Source organism: Salvelinus alpinus, chromosome 6 (genome assembly GCF_045679555.1).
Source record: "Salvelinus alpinus chromosome 6, SLU_Salpinus.1, whole genome shotgun sequence".
NCBI lineage: Eukaryota > Metazoa > Chordata > Actinopteri > Salmoniformes > Salmonidae > Salvelinus > Salvelinus alpinus.
Window position 1 is genome coordinate 15,996,276 of NC_092091.1, and position 23,926 is coordinate 16,020,201.

The 23,926-nt window shown below is 43.7% G+C and overlaps 1 protein-coding gene across 3 annotated transcripts in view; it reads right to left on the minus strand.

The window, feature by feature from the left end:
* LOC139578219 (receptor-type tyrosine-protein phosphatase zeta-like) overlaps positions 1 to 23,926 on the minus strand; it is a 122,906-nt gene that overhangs the window by 50,833 nt on the left and 48,147 nt on the right. For all 3 annotated transcript variants that reach the window (XM_071405553.1, XM_071405552.1, XM_071405551.1), the window contains exons 3-8: positions 15,025 to 15,204; positions 14,331 to 14,482; positions 11,236 to 11,331; positions 10,351 to 10,417; positions 8,425 to 8,582; positions 2,020 to 2,170 (exon numbers count right to left, since the gene is read on the minus strand). In XM_071405553.1, the coding sequence (XP_071261654.1) occupies positions 2,020 to 2,170; positions 8,425 to 8,582; positions 10,351 to 10,417; positions 11,236 to 11,331; positions 14,331 to 14,482; positions 15,025 to 15,204 (804 nt within the window). The remainder of the gene's footprint in view (positions 1 to 2,019; positions 2,171 to 8,424; positions 8,583 to 10,350; positions 10,418 to 11,235; positions 11,332 to 14,330; positions 14,483 to 15,024; positions 15,205 to 23,926) is intronic.

Here is a 23,926-nt window from a genome sequence, read left to right on the forward strand (position 1 = left end):
AGCCATTTTGACACAACTTTGGAAGTATGCTTGGGGTCATTGTCCATTTGGAAGACCCATTTGCGACCAAGCTTTAACTTCCTGACTGGTGTCTTGAGATGTTGCTTCAATATATCCACAATTTCCCTTCCTCATGATGCCATCTATTTTTTAAGTGCACCAGTCTCTCCTGCAGCAAAGCACCCCCACAAAATGGTGTTCTTCGGCTTGCAAGCCTCCCCCTTTTTCCTCCAAACATAACAATGGTCATTATGGCCAAACAGTTCCATTTTTGTTTCATCAGATCAGAGGACATTTCTCCAAAAAGTACAATCTTTGTTCCCTTGTGCAGTTGCAAACCGTAGTCTGGCTTTTTTTAAATGGTGGTTTTGGAGCAGTGGTTTCTTCCTTGCTGAGCGGCCTTTCAGGTTATGTCGATATAGGACTCGTTTTAATGTGGACATAGATACTTTTGTACCTGTTTCCCCCAGCATCTTCACAAGGTCCTTTGCTATTGTTCTGGGATTGATTTGCACTTTTCGCACCAAAGTACGTTCATCTCTAGGAGACAGAACACGTCTCCTTCCTGAGCAGCATGACAGCTGCGTGTTCCCATTGTGTTTAAACTTGCGTACTATTGTTTGTACAGATGAATGTGGTGCCTTCAGGTGTTTGAAAATTGCTCCCAAAGATGAACCAGACTTGTGGAGGTTTACAAAAAAAAATTCTGAGGTCTTGGCTGAATTCTTTTGATTTTCCCATGATGTCAAGCAAAGAGGCACTGAGTTTGAAGGTAGGCCTTGAAATACATCCACAGGTACACCTCCAATTGACTCAAATTATGTCAATTAGCCTATCAGAAGCTTCTAAAGCCATGACATAATTTTCTGGAATTTTCCAAGTTGTTTAAAAGGCACAGTCAACTTCGTGTATGTAAACTTCTGATCCACTGGAATTGTGATACAGTGAATTATAAGTGAAATAATCTGTCTGTAAACAATTGTTGGAAAAATGACTTGTGTCATGCACAAAGTAGATAACCGACTTGCCAAAACTATAGTTTCTTAACAAGACATTTGTGGAGTGGTTGAAAAACGAGTTTTAATGACTCCAACCTAAGTGTATGTAAACTTCCGACTTCAACTGTACGTATTTGGAGTGAGGACCTCCTCTGACAGACAGACAGGTACATACTGGGAGTGAGGACCACCTCTGACAGACAGACAGGTAGGTAGGTACAGGGAGTAAGGACCTCCTCTGACAGACAGACAGGTAGGTACAGGGAGTGAGGACCTCCTCCTCTGACAGACAGACAGACACAGACACACAGGCACGTAGTGGGAGTGAGGACCTCCTCCTCCTCTGACAGACAGACACAGACACACAGGCACGTAGTGGGAGTGAGGACCTCGACCGACAGACAGACAGACAGACAGACAGACAGACAGGTACTGGGAGTGAGGACCTCCTCTGACAGACAGACAGGTACGTACCGGGAGTGAGGACCTCCTCTGACAGACAGACAGGTAGGTAGGTACAGGGAGTAAGGACCTCCTCTGACAGACAGACAGGTAGGTACAGGGAGTGAGGACCTCCTCCTCTGTCAGACAGACAGGTATGTACTGGGAGTGAGGACCTCCTCTGACCTTTGTCAGACAGACAGACAGGTACGTACTGGGAGTGAGGACTTCCTCTGACTGACAGGTGCGTGCAGGGAGTGAGGACCTCCTCTGACAGACAGGCACGTACTGGGAGTGAGTACCTCCTCTGACAGACAGACAGGTACGTACAGGGAGTGAGGACCTCCTCTGACAGACAGACAGACAGGTACGTACAGGGAGTGAGGACCCCCTCTGACAGACAGACAGGTACGTACTGGGAGTGAGGACCCCCTCTGACAGACAGACAGGTACGTACTGGGAGTGAGTACCTCCTCTGACAGACAGACAGGTACGTACAGGGAGTGAGGACCCCCTCTGACAGACAGACAGGTACGTACTGGGAGTGAGGACCTCCTCTGACAGACAGACAGGTACGTACTGGGAGTGAGGACCTCCTCTGTGCCGGTATAGGAGGAGAAGACCTGTCCCATGAACTGCTGCTGCTGCTCCCTGAAGTTGTTCTGCAGGTAGTCCATCAACATCACATAGCCTGCCTGCTGCATGGTCATCACCTCACAGAACATCTCCAGCTACAACACAATACAACCAACACGTTCATCAACACATTATTACACAGTAGTGCTTGTTATTGCATGGTGATTTCACATTGTGTCCTTGGGCACAAGGCCACACAAGGAGAGACCACATAAAGATCATCGGAAAATGATGGTTGTATTACTATTATCATTATTCACATAGACCTAAACAACTGGTTCAAACAGTATTCAGTCCTCTCACACCCTAACACACACATGTGTTACACACAAGCATGCATGTATATCATATACACCTCTTGTACAGTCTATTGTGTAACACTGTATATACAGTGCATTCAGAAAATATTCAGTCCTCTTCCCTTTTTCCACATTTAGATCAATTACAGCCTTATTCTAAAATGGATTAAATAAAACATGTTCCTCATCAATCTACATAAAATACCCCATAATGACACAGCAAAAACAGGTTTTTAGACATTTTTGCAAATGTATTAAAAATTAAAAACAGATAACTTATTCACATAAGTATTCAGACCCTTTGCTATGAGACTCGAAATGTAGTTTATATTGATCATCCTTGAGATGTTTCTACAACTTGATTGGAGTTCACCTGTGGTAAATTCAATTGATTGAACATGATTTGGACAGGCACACACCTGTCTTTATAAGGTTACACAGTTGACAGTGTAAGTCAGATCAAAAACCAAGCCATGAGGTCGAAGGAATTGTCCGTAGAGCTACAAAACAGGATTGTGTCGAGGCACAGATCTGGGGAAAGGTACCAAAAAATGTCTGCAGCATTGAAGGTCCCCAAGAACACAGTGACCTCCATCATTCTTAAGTGGAAGAAATTTGGGACCACCAAAACACTTCCTAGAGCTGGCCGCCCGACCAAACTGAGCAATCGGGGGGAGGTGACCAAGAACCCGATGGTCACTCTGACAGAGCGCTAGTGTTCCTCTGTGGAGATGGGAGAACCTTCCAGAAGGACAACCATCTCTACAGCACTCCACCAATCAGGCCTTTATGGAAGCCACTCCTCAGTAAAAGGCAGATGACAGCTTGAGTTTGCCAATTGGTACCAATTAGTTTGCCAATTGGTACCTAAAGGACTAGTCTGATGAAACCAAGATTGAACTCTTTGGCCTGAATGCCAAGCGTCACATCTGGAGGAAACCTGGCACCATCCTTACGGTGAAGCATGGTGGTGGCAGCATCATGCTGTGGGGATGTTTTTCAGCAGCAGGGACTGGGAGACTAGTCAGGATCTAGGGGAAGATGAACGGAGCAAAGTACAGAGAGATCCTTGATGAAAACCTGCTCCAGAGCCCTCAGGACCTCAGACTGGGGCGAAGGCTCACCTTCCAACAGGACAATAACCCTAAGCACACAGCCAAGACAATGCAGGCTTCAGGACAAGTCTCTGAATATCCTTGAGTGGCCCAGCCAGATCTCAGACTTGAACCTGATTGAACATCTCTGGAGAGACCTGAAAATAGCTGTGCAGCGACGCTACCCATACAACCTGACAGAGCTTGAGAGGATCTGTAGAGAATAAAGGGAGAAACTTCCCAAATACAGGTGTGCCAAGCTTGTAGCGTCATACCCAAGAAGACTTGAGGCTGTAATCGTTGCCAAAGGTACTTCAACAAAGTACTGAGTAAAGGGTCTGAATACTTATGTAAATGTAATATTTCTGTTGTATTTTTTTTAAGCTGTTTTTGCTTTGTCATTATGGGGTATTGTGTGTAGATTGATGAGCAAATGTTTGCCCCAATCCATTTTAGAATAAGGTTGTAATGTAACAAAATGTGAAAAAATCAAGGGGTCTGATTACTTTTTGAATGCACTGTAAATAGCTCTGACTCACACAGCATTCCAACCAGAGTGGCTGTGAGTGTGACTGGGGGCCAAAACAGTGACTGAAAACAATTAGGGCCTCAGGCAACCTCTGGTATATTGTGGTGTTGTTTAGAAACACACAGTAGTAATAAGGTTTAACATTTGTACTTGCTGAAATACTAATTTAATAATAGTACATACACTACTTATAAATACTTATGACTGGTTATTAATGAAAGCAATCAAAACAACGCTGATGAGGACAATGTAGCTTGTTTGAATATACAGTGAGCTCCAAAAGTATTGGGACAGTGACATTTGTTTTTATTTAACTTTTTTTTTTGGGGGGGGGCTCTTTACTTTAGCACTTTGGATTTGAGGGCAGACTGTTGGCTTTAGTTTGAGGGTCTTTTCATTACAGCACTTTTTGTACATAGTCCCTTCATTTAGGGGACCAAAAGTTTTGGGACAAATTCACTTTTATCTGTATTAAAGTAGTAAAACGTAAAGTTTTTGATCCCATATTCATAGCACTTAATGACTACATCAACCTTGTGACTATACAAACTGTTTGGAAGCATTTGTTGTTTGTTTTGGTTGTGTTTCAGATTATTTTGTGCCCAATTTAAATAAATTATTAATAATGCATTGTATAATTTGTGTCACTTTTACTGTAAATAAGAATAGAATATGTTTCTAAAGACTTCTACATTAATGTGGATACTACCATGATTAAGGATAATCCGGAAATGAATCGTGAATAACGATGAGTGAGAAAGTTAGACGCACAAATATCATACCCCCCTAAAAATGCTAACCTCCCCTGTTATTGTAATGGTGAGAGGTTAGCATGTCTTGGAAGTACGATATTTGTGCATCCAACTTTCTCACTCATCATTATTCACGATCCATTGAGGATTATCCGCAATCATGGTTGCATCCACATTCATGTAGAAGTGTTTAGAAACAAATACTTAACTTTTTACTACTTTGATAAACATAAGTTTACAAGACCATGGTGCTTGCCTACGGAGCTGTGAGGGGAACGGCACCTCCGTACCTTCAGGCTCTGATCAGGCCCTACACCCAAACAAGGGCACTGCGTTCATCCACCTCTGGCCTGCTCGCCTCCCTACCTCTGAGGAAGTACAGTTCCCGCTCAGCCCAGTCAAAACTGTTCGCTGCTCTGGCACCCCAATGGTGGAACAAACTCCCTCACGACGCCAGGTCAGCGGAGTCAATCACCACCTTCCGGAGACACCTGAAACCCCACCTCTTTAAGGAATACCTAGGATAGGATAAAGTAATCCTTCTAACCCCCCCCCCCCCTTAAAAGAGTTAGATGCACTATTGTAAAGTGGTTGTTCCACTGGATATCATAAGGTGAATGCACCAATTTGTAAGTCGCTCTGGATAAGTGACTTAAATGTAAATGTAAATGTAATAAGTGAATTTGTCACAATACTTTTGGTCCCCTAAAATGGGGGGACGATGTACAAAAAGTGCTGCAATTTCTAAACGTTTCAACCAATATGGATTAAAATACCCTCAAATTAAAGCTGGCAGTCTGCACTTTTCAAATCCAAAGTGATGGAGTACAGAGCCAAAACAACACAAAATGGGTCACTGCCCGAATCATTTTGGATCTCACTGTAGACTGTATGCACGACTGACAATATGGTCATGTTATCCCATAAAAGCAAGTGTTCCTTTACGCCTCGAGGGAGTGCTTGAAAAGCTACACAACAGAGGAACAATGATCCCAAAATGACCTTTCAAAGTCTTTTGAAACTTGAGACGTGACATTATCATACCATACATGATCCAAACCATGCAGACTGAAAGCCAGTTAAAAGAGAAAGAGCCTGTGTGAGGCTACTGTCAGACAACAGGATGTCAACAGTTAAAGAGATGAAAGGAGTGTGAAAAGGTATCCCCAAAAAGCCCCAAAATTGCCCTCGCTGGAGCCTGTTTTTCAGACATAAGAAAGTGAATGGCTGCAAATGTCCTACTTTTAAACTTGGACAAAACAGAGATGCTTGTTCTAGGTCCCAAGAAACAAAGAGATCTTCTGTTGAATGTGACAATTAATCTTGATGGTTGTACAGTCGTCTCAAATAAAACTGTGAAGGACCTCGGCGTTACTCTGGACCCTGATCTCTCTTTTGACGAACATATCAAGACTGTTTCAAGGACAGCTTTTTTCCATCTACGTAACGTTGCAAAAATCAGAAACTTTCTGTCCAAAAGTGATGCAGAAAAACTAATCCATGCTTTTGTTACTTCTAGGTTAGACTACTGCAATACTCTACTTTCCGGCTACCCGGATAAAGCACTAAATAAACTTCAGTTAGTGCTAAACACGGCTGCTAGAATCATATTGATCATATTACTCCAGTGCTAGCCTCTCTACACTGGCTTCCTGTTAAGGCAAGGGCTGATTTCAAGGTTTTACTGCTAACCTACAAAGCATTACATGGGCTTGCTCCTACCTATCTTTCTGATTTGGTCCTGCCGTACATACATTTACATTACATTTAAGTCATTTAGCAGACGCTCTTATCCAGAGCGACTTACAAATTGGAAAGTTCATACATATTCATCCTGGTCCCCCCGTGGGGAATGAACCCACAACCCTGGCGTTGCAAGCGCCATGCTCTACCAACTGAGCCACACGGGACCACGGGACCACATACCTACACGTATGCTACGGTCACAAGACGCAGGCCTCCTAACTGTCCCTAGAATTTCTAAGGAAACAGCTGGAGGCAGGGCTTTCTCCTACAATGCTCCATTTTTATGGAATGGTCTGCCTACCCATGTGAGAGACGCAGACTCGGTCACAACTTTTAAGTCTTTATTGAAGACTCATCTCTTCAGTAGGTCCTATGATTGAGTGTAGTCTGGCCCAGGAGTGAAGGTGAAGGTGAACGGAAAGGCACTGGAGCAACGAACCGCCCTTGCTGTCTCTGCCTGACCGGTTCCCCTCTCTCCACTGGGATTCTCTGCCTCTAACCCTATTACAGGGGCTGAGTCACTAGCTTACTGGTGCTCTTCCATGCCGTCCCTAGGAGGGGTGCGTCACTTGAGTGGATTTAGTCACTGACGTTATCTTCCTGTCTGGGTTGGCGACCCCCCTCGGGTTGTGCCGTGGCGGAGATCTTTGTGGGCTATACTCTGCCTTGACTCAGGATGGTAAGTTGGTGGTTGAAGATATCCCTCTAGTGGTGTGAGGGCTGTGCTTTGGCAAAGTGGGTGGGGTTATACCCTGCCTGTTTGGCCCTGTCCGGGTGTATCGTTGGATGGGGCAACAGTGTCTCCCGACCCCTCCTGTCTCAGCCTCCAGTATTTATGCTGCAGTAGTTTATGTGTGGGGGGGGCTAGGGTCAGTCTGTTATATCTGGAGTATTTCTCCTGTCTTATCCGATGTCCTGTGTTTATTTAAGTATGATCTCTCTAATTCTTTCTTTCTCTCTCGGAGGAGGACCTGAGCCCTAGGACCATGCCTCAGGACTACCTGGCCTGATGACTCCTTGCTGTCCCCAGTCCACCTGGCCGTGCTGCCTCTCCAGTTTCAACTGTTCTGCCTGCGGCTATGCAAACCTGACCTGTTCACCGGACGTGCTACCTGTCCCAGACCTGAAAAGCCAACTGACATTTACTCCTGCGGTGCTGACCTGTTGCACCCTCGACAACCACTGTGATTATTATTATTTGACCCTGCTGGTCATCTATGAACTTTTGAACATCTTGGCCATGTTCTGTTATAATCTCCACCCGGCACAGCCAGAAGAGGACTGGTCACCCCTCATAGCCTGGTTCCTCTCTAGGTTTCTTCCTAGGTTCTGGCCTTTCTAGGGAGTTTTTCCTAGCCACCGTGCTTCTGCACCTGCATTGCTTGCTGTTTGGGGTTTTAGGCTGGGTTTCTGTACAGCACTTTGAGATATCAGCTGATGTAAGAAGGGGTTTATAAATACATTTGATTTGATGAAATGAGTGAGAGAGAGAGTGTGTGTGTCTTCCCTGTAGCCCTCAGGGTATTTGTAATTGACAGGTGTTACCTGAGGTGTACACATGCGGCCATTAAATCCAAGAAATATAGACAGAGGCCTTCACTCTGCTTAAAATGAAACACATGGTACTGACACACACACACTCATTTGATACCTTATCAAAAACGGGTCTCACACACACACACACACACACACACACACACACACACACAAAGAAACAGACACACAGAGCTACAACCAATTATGAATAGCGACTTGAAGGAGCATATGTTAAGCTCCCACCCAACCCATTCATACTATAAAAAGACAACTGTCATATGACAGTGGACAAACAGGGAGATGAGGAGGCGCCCAGCACTCTCCCTTTCTCTTCTGGACTAACAAAAACAATATTTCTACACACACTCTCTGCTTTTATACACACACACACACCTGCGTGTCGGAGATGGCCACAGTGTTCTTGAAGACAATCCACTCCACGGTATCAGTGCAGGGTGGGGTGGTGAGGGAGCCATTGTAGGTGAAGTACTTATCTGTTGAGTTGGGCAGGAGGCCACGGAGAGAGAAGGGACCCACCATCCCACTCTTACCTTGAGAAAAGGAGGGGAGAAAAGAAAAGAGGGGGACATGTGTAAGATGAAAATGCACAGAAGGCAAAATAAAGTAGTGAGAAAGAGAGGATAGACAACATAAACATCAAATGTTTCATTATCATGACACAGTGAGATAGTGGGTGTATGACTGTGGGGTAGAGGGGCACTTGACTTTAAATCTGTACAAAGTTTGTACAACTACATTTCATAAGAGCTTGACATTACCCACAACATTGAGCTGATGCACTGAAGTCCTCTGTAACGCCTACTTGCATGACAAACTTCAACTGCCATTAGCATGAATTAACTACACTTAAGCCATAAAGCAAGAGGAGGCGTGGTATATGGCCAATATACCACAACTTAGGGCTGTTCTAACGCACGATGCAATGCGGTGTGCGTGGATACAGCCCTTAACTGTGCTATATCGGCCATATACCACAAACCCTGAGGTGCCTTATTATATAAACTGGTTACAAAGGTAATTAGAACAGTAAAAATAAATGTTTTGTCATACCTTTCAGCCAATCAGCATTCAGAGCTCGAACCACCCAGTTTCTAATAGCCCAGGCTATGCAGACTTTTAATTAGTACTGTGCAGTAATACATCTATAATGAAACGCAAACTAGAGGTTTATAGCTACGCTTGGATAATGTGGCTTTGTGTTTGGTTAACTTAGTGTGGCGCCCCAGGTGGTGTGGCCGGGGAATGCCACTATTTGGGGCGTCAGCCACACACCACAACCAGCAGATTAGGCTGCAGCAAGCTAGGTTGCAGTGCCACACCCTGCACCTGAAGCCACTCTGCGTCGTTAAGGTGTCCGCATACATAGGTTCGGTTTGCTCTTAGCAGAACTCGACTAGGCGAAGTGAACATCTCGTCTCACATAGTCCCCAAAGACCCTCGCTTGAAAAACTAGAAAAAAGCTGCAATATTAATGTTGTTTGTTCCTCTTGAGATGCCATATCAACAACATACCCAGTAACACTTCCTCAAAATAGTTTGAATCAATCAAAGTTAAATCAAGAAATCTGTCATTAATTTTTACAAGGAGGTCTTAGGTCGTGCAATTTTAAATTAACTAAGATGTTTGGTGCAGTATTTTTCAAGGGAAAAAATGTGCATAAAAAGTAGTTGTCTAGTTGAAAGACAACAAACTCTTCATTGAAGAATCACTACTGTTGACCAATCACTGACGAAGGGGCATAGACTTCGGCTACGAACTTCGGTTTGCCTCAAGAAATAATTGTGTGTGCTAAAACCCTACCAACCCCCAAAACAAACAAAAAAACGTCACAAAATGTAGTCGCAATATATGTGCAAGCTGTTTTGACTGGGAAGTATACACTAAGCTTTAGGCTGCAGCACAGTGGAGACATTTCAGGTGCTGTTTCAGTTCCACAGGGGAGGAGCTCCTTGCTGGATGCCGGAGGCTGAGCTCTACAGACATTTGGAGCAAGCCCATGCACATCGACTTTCCACAGGAAGAAAAAACTGGAAAGAACAATTGGCTGGTAAGCTGGATAGCAGCCCAGCTATTTAGTCTCTTAAGTTAAGTTCCAGTCTAAATTAAGTTTATCCCCTGTGTGTGGGATAAATCCTTTTTGTGAACCCATTTATTTGAATAAATACGCCATTGTTCTTGTCAATGTTCCTCATCATTGACATCCTACCAGCCACGCCTAGCAAGTCGTTACATTAAATACACTATTTTAAGGTGAGCATTGGAGGAGTTTAAGGTTACTGTAGGTCAGGTTGGCATACCGAATCGGCTGACACTGTTGACTCCGTCGATAATGGACATGTAGTTGTCATTGTCTTCGATGCCTGTCTGTAAAGAGGGAATGGAAACAGGCTAGTCAGACCTCTCAAAAGTCTACAGTGGCTTCCTCTCCTCTCCTTCACTTTTTTTGTGTCCCTACATTTTTAGGCTGCTTTAAAGCTGTGACCCGCTAAACTGAAGCTAACACTGATGCTAAACTAAGCTGAAGCTAACAATGATGCTAAGCTGAAGCTCACACTGATGCAAGCTAATAGCTAGAGACTGTATAATCCACTGCTGAACCCAAACTCTATAATGCATGTCTAATCTGTGCTCAGTCTGATACTGTGGTGGGTAATCAGTTCCACTATCCTGTCCCTTTTGATATCAGGGTCGGTAGCGGAGTGTAGCCTAATCTAGGGGCCTCGTGTGGAATAATTGTACAAAAAATAATAATAATACTAGCATAGTTTTTTTTCTAAATAATGCTAGCTCACGAGGCCCCTTGATGATGTGAGCCAATTGCCTCTTCTACCTAATGGTAAGTCATGCCATTGCAAGTAGATATGTCATCCCTCATCGACTATGAAAAACCTTGCTGGTATGGGTGGAAAATTATCCACTACACACTCTTGACTCAGGTCATACACACACACACAAATGCATAAACACACAGACAGCGCAAATACACTCTTCCTGTCAGTGTCGACAGCTAATCTACCTAGAGTACCTATCTGCCTGAACCCCCTCAGGAACACCCGCTCCACCCAATCTACCTATAGTACCTACCTACCTAAACCACGCCCCACTGGAGCAACACTTAACACACTATTTGCTCCAGACATGTATTACATGGCCATAGCAAGTCAAAACATACAAACACACACCTCTAACAGCACAGAGAGAGCTGTGATCCTGCCCCCGTCCTTGATGGCCTGGTCTATGGACTCAAAGTGAAGCGCTTCATAACAGTAGATCTGCATCTGGAACAGATAGAGATAAGGTACAGGAGATGGTTGATATCCTATGTACTGTCATTGAACACTACAGTCGTGGCCAAAAGTTTTGAGAATGACACCAATATTCATTTTCACAAAGTCTGCTGACTCAGTGTCTTTAGATATTTTTGTCAGATGTTACAATGGAATACTGAAGTATAATTACAAGCATTTCATAAGTGTCAAAGGTTTTTATTGACAATTACATGAAGTTGATGCAAAGAGTAAATAATTGCAGTGTTGACCCTTCTTTTTCAAGACCTCTGCAATCCGCCCTGGCATGCTGTGAATTAACTTCTGGGCCACATCCTGACTGATGGCAGCCCATTCTTGCATAATCAATGCTTGGAGTTTATCAGAATTTGTGGGGGTTTGTTTGTCCATCCGCCTCTTGAGGATTGACCACAAGTTCTCAATGGGATTAAGGTCTGGGGAGTTTCCTGGCCATGGACCCAAAATATCAATGTTTTGTTCCCCGAGCCACTTAGTTATCACTTTTGCCTTATGGCAAGGTGCTCCATCATGCTGGAAAAGGCATTGTTCGTCACCAAACTGTTCCTGGATGGTTGGGAGAAGTAGCTCTCGGAGGATGTGTTGATATCATTCTTTATTCATGGATGTGTTCTTAGGCAAAATTGTGAGTGAGTCCACTCCCTTGGCTAAGAAGCAACCCCACACATGAATGGTCTCAGGATGCTTTACTGTTGGCATTACACAGGGCTGATGGTAGCGCTCACCTTGTCTTCTCCGGACAAGCTTTTTTCCGGATGCACCGAACAATCGGGAAGGGGATTCATCAGAGAAAATGACTTCACCCCAGTCCTCAGCAGTCCAATCCCTGTACCTTTTGCAGAATATCAGTCTGTCCCCGATGTTTTTCCTAGAGAATAGTGGCTTCTTTGCTGCCCTTCTTGACACCAGGCCATCCTCCAAAAGTCTTGCTGCCATTCCCGAGCAAGCTCTGTACTGGTGGTGCCCCGATCCCGCAGCTGAATCAACTTTAGGAGACGGTCCTGGCGCTTGCTGGACTTTCTTGGGCGCCCTGAAGCCTTCTTCACAACAATTGAACCTCTCTCCTTGAAGTTCTTGATGATCCATAAATGGTTGATTTAGGTGCAATCTTACTGGAAGCAATATCCTTGCCTGTGAAGCCCTTTTTGTGCAAAGCAATGACGGCACGTGTTTCCTTGCAGGTAACCATGGCTGACAGAGGAAGAACAATGATTCCAAGCACCACCCTCCTTTTGAAGCTTCCAGTAAGTTATTCGAACTCAATCAGCATAACAGAGTGATCTCCAGCCTTGTCCTCGTCAACACTCACACCTGTGTTAACAAGAAAATCACTGACATGATGTCAGCTGGTCCTTTTGTGGCAGGGCTGAAATGCAGTGGAAATGTTTTTTTGGATTCAGTTCATTTGCATGGCAAAGAGGGACTTTGTAATTAATTGCAATTCATCTGATCACTCTTCATAACATTCTGGAGTATATGCAAATTGCCATCATACAAACTGAGGCAGCAGACTGTGAAAATTAATATTTGTGTCATTCTCAAAAATTTTGGCCACGACTGTACACTGATTTCAATATGTACTGGCTTTCATCAGGCTGACCGCTCAAGAAACAGCTTCAAACTATAACCAGTGCCTGCAACCTGGTTCAGGTTATCAGTCAACCAACCAGAAATGAAATCATCAACAAATATTGATCACATCTTTACTAATGCTGCAGAAATTTGCTTTAAAGCAGTATCCAAATCCATTGGATGTAGTGATCACAATATAGTAGCCATATCTACGAAAACCAAAGTTCCTGGGCCTAATATAGTGTATGTTGATGATGTAAAGAATATTTGCTAATGAGGAGTGTATTGAGTGTAATGAGGAGCAACCAGATGCGGCACTTGACACATTTATGAAATTATTTATTCCAGTTACTAAGCATGCACCCATTAAGAAAATAACTGTAAAAACTGTTAAATCCCCTTGAATTGATGAGGAATTGAAACAGTGTATGGTTGAGAGGGATGAGGCAAAAGGTATGGCAAATAAGACTGGCAGCACAACCGATTGGCAAACGTGCTGCAAATTGAGAAAATCATGTGACTAAATTGACTCAAAAGAAGAAACTACACTATGAAACAAAGATAAATGACAAAGAATGATAGTAAAAAGCTTTGGAGCACCTTAAATAACATTTTGGGCAAAAAGGCAAGCTCAGCTCCATCATTCATTGAATCAGATGGCTCATTCATCACAAACCCACTGATATTGCCAACTACTTTAATGATTTTTTTCATTGGCAAGATTAGCAAACTTAGGCATGACATGCCAGCAACAAACGCTGACACTACACATCCAAGTATATTTGACCAAATTATATTATATATTATATAGAAAGACAAGCATTGTAATTTTGAATTCCGTAAAGTGAGTGTGGAAGAGGTGAAAAAATGATTGTTGTCTATCACCAATAACAAGCCACTGGGGTCTGACAACTTGGATGGAAAATTACTGAGGATAATAGTGGACGATATTTCCACTCCTATATGCCATATCTTCATTTTAAGCCTACTAGAAAGTGCGCCGTCAAGCCTGGAGAGAAGAAAAAGTCATTCCGCTACCTAAGAATAGTAAAGACCCCTTTACTGGCTCATATAGCCAACCAATCAGCCTGTTACAACCCTTAGTAAACTTTTTAAATTTATTTTTAATGTGACCCGTTTCAGGAAACTAAGCGTAGGTCGCAGGTCACTACTTCACAGGAGAGACATTTGAAAGTAAACTTTTTTTTAATCAAAATGTTTTTTTTGGGGCAGAAATGCCTTCTCGAACATGTGAACTTTCATGTGCCTTAATAACAAACTCGTATGCCATCTGTAAATACGAATACAATTGTTAAATGACGAGCCTAGTTGGTTAAGCCAGAGAAAAAGTCAACCTTCCCGCTAGCCATGATTGTGTGTGAGTGAGTGTCAGGTCTTACCTCCAGGGGGTACTTGACCCCACTGAGACTGTGCTCGGAGCCCTCTGAGGAAGCGTTACAGCGGCCCCAGTGGAAGGTGATTCTCCCCACCTTAAACCTGCCCCTCAGCCCACCTCCACTCACATAGAAGTCCCCCTCTGGGTTCACCGCCACTGGAGAGAACACACACAGAGCATTATTTGAACCCATTAACCAATATACACATACACACACAGTATATTGATGTGGCCTGAAGCCTGCCAATGGAGAACACAAAAACTCTTGCTCTCACGTGTACATGCACATACGCGCACATTCACACGCATATTTACATTCACAGCATGTAGGGTATTATATTTCATGCCAATTTCATACCAAGAAAGGGAAAAACAGCTTAAATTATCTCCCCACCAGAACCAAGTAATTGTACCATCAGTTTAAAAAGTGCCATAAGTATACACTATAACAACAATGCTCAATATTACTATATATTATAATTAGACTGTAATTAACTATAACAACAATGCTCAATATTTGTATATATTATAATTAGACTGTAATTAAGAACCAGACCACCAGGCTCAGAGACAGGCAGTGTGGCTACTGAATAGCTAGCTGACTTAATGGCTGATTATTTTATTGTATTACTTTAGCTTTACAGTTTCATTACTGGCTGGTTTTATGATGAGGCTTCTGGTGACCTGAGAGCTCATACCGGTCTTGCCGTCATTCTTGATGGTGGTCCTATCAGACATCGCCTCCTCCCAGCCCTCAAACTTCAGCTTTTGGAACTGAACTTTGACCTGTGTCAGGTCCTCCTCGATGTTGATGGGCGACTGTCTAGCATTGCTGCATGATGGGTACTTGTTGGCCCAGTTGTTTTGGTTTAGAGTCCCTGCCGAGAGAGAGTTGAAATGTGTTTAATGCATAGTAGAAATATATTTGGTGGTGCCTCAGCTATATGAACTTGCCCAAAACAAGTACATATGCCGTTATCCATTACAAAACCCAACCCAGTTGTTTTCCCTTTTTCTGAAGTTTACTCTGGTTTCTTCCTCTCTAATCACGCACTAACTGGTTGCAGGTGTGCTCCTGTGGGAAGCTAATGAGTTAATCACCTTCAGGTGTGTCTGCTTTGATGGGATGTCACTGGGGTGATAGAGGGTAGTGCACACTGCCCATAGACTGTTCACTCCGCTGTCGCAGTCTGGAACCAAGAGTACCTTGAACAGCTTCTACCCCAAAGCAATAAGAATGCTAAATAGTTAGTTAAATAGTTACCAATAGCTACCCGGACTATCTGCATTTACCCTTTGTACACAAACTTTTTTGACTAATCACAAATACGCTGCTGCTTCTGTTAATTATCTATCCTGTTGCCTAGTCACTTTATTCCTTGTTATATGTACATATCTACCTCAATTAACTCGTACCACTGCACATCGACTCAGTACTGGTGCCCCTTGTATATAGCAAAGTTATCAATGCTTTTATTATTATGTGTTATTACTTTTCTATTATTTCTTGTATCTCTGCATTGTTGGGAAGGGCCCATAAGTAAGTATTTCACTGTTAGTCTACACTTGTTGTTTACAAAACAAGTGACAAATAAAATTTGATTTGAAATTTGATTTAGAACTGTGGAGTTTCTCAAGCCATTCCTGGGGGACCCACAGGGTGTGCACATTTTGGTTTTATCCCAGCACCGATACCTGATTCAAGTTATCGTGGATTGGATGATTTGTTGTGCAGTTGAATCGAGTCCAATCCAATTCTTTCAGATCAACATGAAGAGCTTAGGGGAAAGGGCTAGGGTTGATCTGGGGTTGTGCATAGCACTGATGTGCCTATTCCACACGATAGAACAACTTCATGCAATGCCAATGTTTCATGTTAGGACTAATATGTTGGTAAATACTTAAATTAACTTTCATTCAACATCTGCTCTTGGTTATTCTTTGCTTTGAATGTTCCAACTGGAATCAACTAAGGGGCTGGCAATATCATTTTGAGTGTAAATCAAATCAAACTTTGTCACACGTGCCGAATAAAACAAGTGTAGACCTTACCATGAAATACTTACAAGCCCTTCACCAACAGTGCAGTTCAAGAAGAGTTAAGAAAAGATTGACCAAATAAGCTAAAGTCAAATATAATAAAACGTAACACAATAACGAGGCTATACACAGGGGGTACCTGTACCAAGTCATTGTGCAGGTTAGAGGTAATTTGTACATGTAGGTAGGGGTGAAGTGACTATGCATAGATTATAAACAGCGAGTAGCAGCAGTGTACAAAACAAATGGAGGGGGGGGGGTCCGGTGGCCCTTTGATTAATTGTTCAGCAGTCTTATGGCTTTAGAAGCTGTAGAAGCTGTTAAGGAGCCTTTTGGTCCTAGACTTGGCGCTCCGGTACCGCTTGCCGTGCGGTAGCAGAGAAAACAGTCTGACTTGGGTGACTGGAGTCTCTGACAATTTTATGGGCTTTCCTCTGACAACGCCTATTATATAGGTCCTGGATTTCAGGAAGCTTGGCCCCAGTGATGTACTGGGCCGTACGGACTACCCTCTATAGCGCCTTACGGTCAGATGCCGAGCAGTTGCCATACCAGGCGGTTATGCAACCGGTCAGGATGCTCTCGATGGAGCAGCTGTAGAACCTTTTGAGGATCTGAGGACCCATGCCAAATCTTTTCAGTCTCCTGAGGGGATAAGGTTTTGTCATGCCCTCTTCACGACTGTCTTGGTGTGTTTGGACCATGATAGACAGTTGGTGATGTGGACACCAAGGAACTTGAAACTCTCGACCCGCTCCACTACAGCACTGTTGATGTTAATGGGGGCCTGTTCGGCCCTCTTTTTCCTGTAGTCCACGATCAGCTCCTTTGTCTTGCTCACATTGAGGGAGAGGTTGTTGTCCTGGCACCACACTGCCAGGTCTCTGACCTCCTCCCTATAGGCTGTCTCATCGTTGCCGGTGACCAGGCCTACCACTTGGTTGTATGGGCGTCCTAAAGTGGTCTTTGAGTTGCTTCATTGCTTCTACTGTAACGCAACTTATCCTGTCAAGCCTGTTTGCCAGTCTGTTTCTCCTTTAGCCAACACCTAGCCTATGTCTGGCATGGCACAGACATAGGCTAGGCTAAAACAAGAACACTCACCCATACATCAATGAGTATGGGTGTAGTTTATTTCGCTTGCCTTGAAGTTTCCCCCAGATATATTTGGGATGCATTGCTTAGGCTACATACTGTAAGTATGTAAACACACTTACTGCACACACACCTTCTGAAGGGATCAGACACACACGCACACTTCATTTCTTCTACATTTTTGTCTCTGCATTGTTGGGAAGGGTCCGTAAGTAAGCATGTCACTGTTAGTCTACACGTGTTGTTAACAAAGCAATTTGATTTGATTTACTAGCAGCATTTTATTTCCTTTTCTAACTGAATGTACTGTAAGTCCTGGGGTCCACATACTGCAGACAACCATCTGAGCCAGAGGACAATGTGGCTGAATGAGGTCATACTGGGTTCTGGGTCAGACCATTAGCATGTCAATGGCTACACACACACACAGCAGCAGCAGAGGGGACATGATGCAACAGTCTATTCTCCATCATCTGTCTGTTGTGGGCAATTATAAGTTGCTGCTGGTGTGTGTGTGCGTGTGTGTGTGAGGGAGGGAGAGACACTTTTCGACAAAGTATCAAATGAGGCCACACCAATACAAGTAGCTATTGCACAGTTTAACAGCCTGTGTCACAATATTGTAGATATTTGGATGTTGGAAAAATATGTTATTGAACTTCACATAAAAGTTTTATAGAATGCTATGTGAAAAAAGAATAAATACAATTTTCAAAATAAAATGAATTGACGGCCATAATGTGTGCATTGCGCAACTATTCCAGGATGAATCTGTGTGTACACCACGTTGAGGCTCAGATGAAGGGAGGTGGGATAAATGTTTGGTTAAACTTCAGTTCTTTCCATTCAACGAGAGGAGTGCATCTCTGCAAGAGTAAATGAAGTATATTTTTGTCTTTCAATAAGTTGTTGTTGGTATAGTCTGGCTAGGACAGTTCTAGTTAAGTACTGTCCCTCTACCTAGTAGCCTACTTGTACTTGTGGCTGTGAAGTGTTGCAACATTGACTTCAACTGGTTTAAGGTCAATTTGTTTAACAATGAATCCACAGGTGGTTAGGAGTGGAGTGGCACTCTGGCGGAATTGGGGTTAGTGGTTAGCTTTAGGGTTAAGGTTAGCTTTAGGGTTAAGGTTAGCTTTAGGGTTAAGGTTAGCTTTAGGGTTAGCTTTAGGGTTAAGGTTAGCTTTAGGGTTAAGGTTAGCTTTAGGGTTAGGGTTAAGGGTTACGGCTATTTTCTCTAACCACTAAATCTAACCCTCATCTTAACCTTAATCAGTAACCCTAACCCTAGCCACAAACCTTACTCCAAACCTAACCCCTAAACTTAAAATAGCCTTTGAATGGCAATACATTTTAGGTCCCCACGAGGATAGAAGAACAAAACGTGTGTGTGTTTCTATGTGCGTGCGTGCGCGAGTTGAGTGAGTATGTGATCAATAACTACTCTAGTATTTTGAGCTGCCAGTGACATGTAGACTCGTATTTTGAGCTGCCAGTGACATGTAGACTCGTATTTTGAGCTGCCAGTGACATGTAGACTCGTATTTTGAGCTGCCAGTGACATGTAGACTCGTATTTTGAGCTGCCAGTGACATGTAGACTCGTATTTTGAGCTGCCAGTGACATGTAGACTCGTATTTTGAGCTGCCAGTGACATGTAGACTCGTATTTTGAGCTGCCAGTGACATGTAGACTAGTATTTTGAGCTGCCAGTGACATAGTGTTCATTAATCACCGTATTCTTATCGGCAGACTCAATAGCCTTGGTTTCTCAAATGACTGCCTCGCCTGGTTCACCAACTACTTCGCAGACAAAGTTCAGTGTGTAAATTCGGAGGGCCTGTTGTCCGGACCTCTGGCAGTCTCTATGGGGGTACCACAGGGTTAAATTCTCAGACTGACTCTTTTCTCCGTATACATCATATATCAACGATGTCGCTCTTGCTGCGGGTGATTCCCTGATCCACCTCTATGCAGACGACACCATTCTGTATACATCTGGCCCTTCTTTGGACACTGTGTTAACTAACCTCCAAACAAGCTTCAATGCAATACAACACTCCTTCTGTGGCCTCCAACTGCTCTTAAACGCTAACAAAACCAAATGCATGATTTTCAAACGTTCACTGCCCGCACCCGCCCGCCCGACTAGCATCACTACTCTGGACGGTTCTGACCTAGAATACATGGACAACTACAAATACCTAGGTGTCTGGCTAGACTGTAAACTCTCCTTCCAGACTCATATCAAACATCTCCAATCCAAAATCAAATCTAGAATCGACTTTCTATTTCGCAACAGAGCCTCCTTCACTCACGCCGCCAAACTTATCCTAGTAAAACTGACTATCCTACCGATCCTCGACTTCGGCGATGTCATCTACAAAATAGCTTCCAATACTCTACTCGGCAAACTGGATGTAGTCTATCACAGTGCCATCTGTTTTGTCACCAAAGCCCCATATACTACCCACCACTGCAACCTGTACGCTCTAGTTGGCTGGCCCTCGCCACATATTCGTCGCCAGACCCACTGGCTCCAGGTCATCTATAAGTCTATGCTGGGTAAAGCTCCCCCTTATCTCAGCTTAATGGTCACGATGACAACACCCACCCGTAGCACATGCTCCAGCAGGTATATCTCACTGGTCATCCCCAAAGCCAACACCTCCTTTGGCCGCCTTTCCTTCCAGTTCTCTGCTGCCAGTGACTGGAACGAATTGCAAAATTGCTGAAGCTGGAGACTTACATTTTCCTCACTAACTTTAAACATCAGCTATCTGAGCGGCTAACCGATCGCTGCAGCTGTACATAGTCCATCTGTAAATAGCCCACCCAATCTACCTACCGCATCCCCATATTGTTTTTATTTACTTTGCTGCTCTTTTGCACACCAGTATCACTACTTACACACCATCATCTGATCATCTATCACTCCAGTGTTAATCTGCTAAATTGTAATTACTTTGCTACTATGGCCTATTTATTGCCTTACCACCTCATGCCATTTGCACACACTGTATATAGACTTTCTTTTTTTTCTATTGTGTTATTGACTGTACGCTTGTTTATTCCATGTGCAACTCTGGGTTGTTGTTTCTGTCACACTGCTTTGCTTTATCTTGGCCAGGTCGCAGTTGTAAATGAGAACTTGTTCTCAACTAGCTTTCATGGTTAAATAAAGGTGAAATAAAATAAAAAATAATTAAGAATAATAGTTGCTTGTGACTGGCTTGTCTTGCATGTGTGTGAGTAATGAAATAACAGATAACCACGGAGAGAGTGAATTAATGTAAGATTACTCAAGAAATCTGTCATGAATTTTGACGTTTATGCAGAGGATATCTTTGTCTAACTAAGATGTTTAGTGCAGTATTTCTACATTTTAAAATGTGCATGAAAACATCTCTCGTTGAATGACAAAGACTTTATTGAAGAATCCCTACTGTTGACCAATCACCGACGAAGGGGCATAGAATTTGTCTCCAAACTTCGGCTTGCCTCCAGAAAAAAGGAGATCTTATACATTTTGTTCAATGAGATAATGTCAGTCAGTTTACATGACTTTTATGAGATATGAAGCCTTTATGCGCTTTATGTGCTTATTTCGATTACATAAATGCTTAAATTCACAAAAAAGGACGTCAGCTGCTGAAAATGATCTCATAGAACAAAACGTAGAAGATCTCCTAAGCCTGTGACCTATTTTCAGCGTTTATCCTACCCCCCCCCCCCCCCCAAAAAAAAAACATGAATTCCCCCATAGTCTTTGGCCAACAAGCCAAGGCAGAGTTAGCCTCCGTTAGTGCCTACAAATTTGGTTTCATAAATAGCTTTTTAAACAGGGACGCTGAAGATACCTGGGAATTAATGTCCTATTTGAAAATCATCTGAACCCATTCCAGTTTCCCTCCTTGGTCTCATTTGGGGATTTGCATTTGAATATGTTTAATTAATTTGATCTTCATGAATCCTAAGATGTTTGACAGAGTGGTTTGGTATTGTGTGTGGAGAGAGAAACCAGGAAATGTATTGGTTATCATTGGAGGCCATTTAGGGCCTCGTTCCAATAGGAAATGGCATGGCCTCGCTCTCTCTCCTTTTCTACATGACGACTGGTAGGTGAAAAGACTGGACAAGTTTAAACTGAAATGCTTTAAATGATTAAGTAGGCATATTGGCCTATGCTTGGGTTATCAGATGGGGAGATGACACTAAAGTTCAGGTCAGAATATGACCCTCAATTTCTTTTCAACTAATGTTGACAGCATCTAAAAAATATGCACAATACTGTGACACAAGCTGTTAAACTGTGCAAGAGATAGTGTATTGGTGTGGTCGCAATACACTATCTCTTGCACAGTTTAACACACACACACACACACACACACACACACACACACACACACACACACACACACACACACACACACACACACACACACACACACACACACACACACACACACACACACACACACACACACACACACACACACACACACACACACACACACACACACACACACACACACACACCAGTGGAGGCTGCTGAGGAGAGGACAGCTTTTAATAATGGCTGGAATGGATTTGGTGGAATGGTGTCAACCACATGGAAACCTTGTGTTTGATACCATTCTATTGACTCCATTCCAGCCATTATTATGTCCTCCTTTCAGCAGCCTCCACTGACACACACAACCCCCCGGGACACCTGGGACTCTCTTCGAGGTACTCTGCTTTAGTTTTTTTCAGCCATGGAGAATTCCCTGGTGGTGAGAGAATTCCCTGTGCTAGTCTCTGGGACCCATATTCGGAAAGTAGGGCACATTGAGCTCCTGGTCAGGAGCTGCTGTTTAGCCTAGCAGTGCTTGTCTGATCTGTTTTGGATGAGACATGACATGGGTTAGGAGTAGCCATTACAGCATAGACTGTGTAGCAAAAATGTGTATTTCTCTTCAATTACAGTAGATACAGTTTTATATTATTGGGATGATAATATTATATGCAGAGTTGCCAAAGAGTGAGTAATAAAGCATATTCTACAAAAGAGATGTATACTTTTGCATGGAAATTTACTATGAATATTTACTATGACCCTCAGGCAGTGGCACACAATCATCTATCTTTCTTCCCCATCTATCTCGCGGTCTTTCACTAGATATGACAAGGAAAAATATCCTCTCTTCCCCCTCTCTATCACTCTGTTCTCCCCTCTCTCACTCTCTCTGTCACTGTCTAGACTTCCCCCTACCCCTCTCCCAACTCTCTCTCTCTCTCTCCCGCTTCCCTTTGCTCTCTTTACCACACAGCTCTCCCATACCTCCCCTCTCGTCTCGCTCAGCGTCACAACAAACTGAATCTGCTTGACACACGAGACTGGCACAACAATGGGGCATTATGGGGCCAGGGGGGCAGGCAGACAGGGACACCCCTCATCCTGACTGCCAATGCCAGCTTAAACATGCCCCAGCCCCTCCCCCACGCCCCTGCCCGGCTGTCCTTGATAAAATTTGATCTATAGGCCTATTGCATAAATAGCATCAAGAGAGAACCCAGTGCTGGTCCAATGGCCATATGAACGCTACACTGACCCTTGAATAACTAAGATTAAAAAAGATCCCAGATAATGTTCAATGTCGCCATTGTCATTTATCTGCTCTAACCTTGGCTCTTGGACCCGATACGGTCCTATATGTGGACCTGGATCTGGATTGGGGCCATATGGGGAACGGTAAGGGTTATTCTGATGAGGGTCAAGGTCATTGGGGCCCAGAGCCTCGCCGTGGAGGGAGCCTGCAGCCTCTAGGCCAATGTCCATGCCATTGGCGTCGGAAGAGCCACATAGGGAGTGGTCAGGGACAGGGGTCGAATAGTTTTGATCTCATTCTGCAGAACGCTGAAAAGGTGTTGCATCGCCTTCCACTGTCGCTCCTGTTATTCGGCCTCTCACTCCAGCCTGATGTCTTGCGCCTGCTGCAAGACATCAGGCTGCTCCTGAACAGAAGGGCCATCTCCTCCAATGAGGTCACCCCTGGATCGTCTGGTATGGGCCCTCTTCCTTCAGCCCCGCCTTCAGTCCCACCCTCCACATGGAGAGGTGGTCCCGGTCCTGGTTTTTCTTTGTACCGTATTGGTCCAATGTTTGGTCCTCTTGTTTAAAAAAATAAAAAGATAAAACAAATTAACCTAAGCTAAGCAACCGCTACCCTGCTGATCATCCCACCACTGCAACCATATGTCAGCGAGGCAACGACCAAAGAGGCAACGAGAGACAGCTGAGTAGGGTGCAATCAATATATGGGTTTTAATCCTCGAATTTGAAAGGCTTTTTATTCCTCAAATTTGAAAGGCTGCATACCAGGCGTTGATGCTACCTGGTGGTGATGCAACCAGTCAAGATGCTCTATATGGTGCAGCTGTAGAACTTTCTGAGGATCTGAGGGCCCATTCCAAATCTTTTCA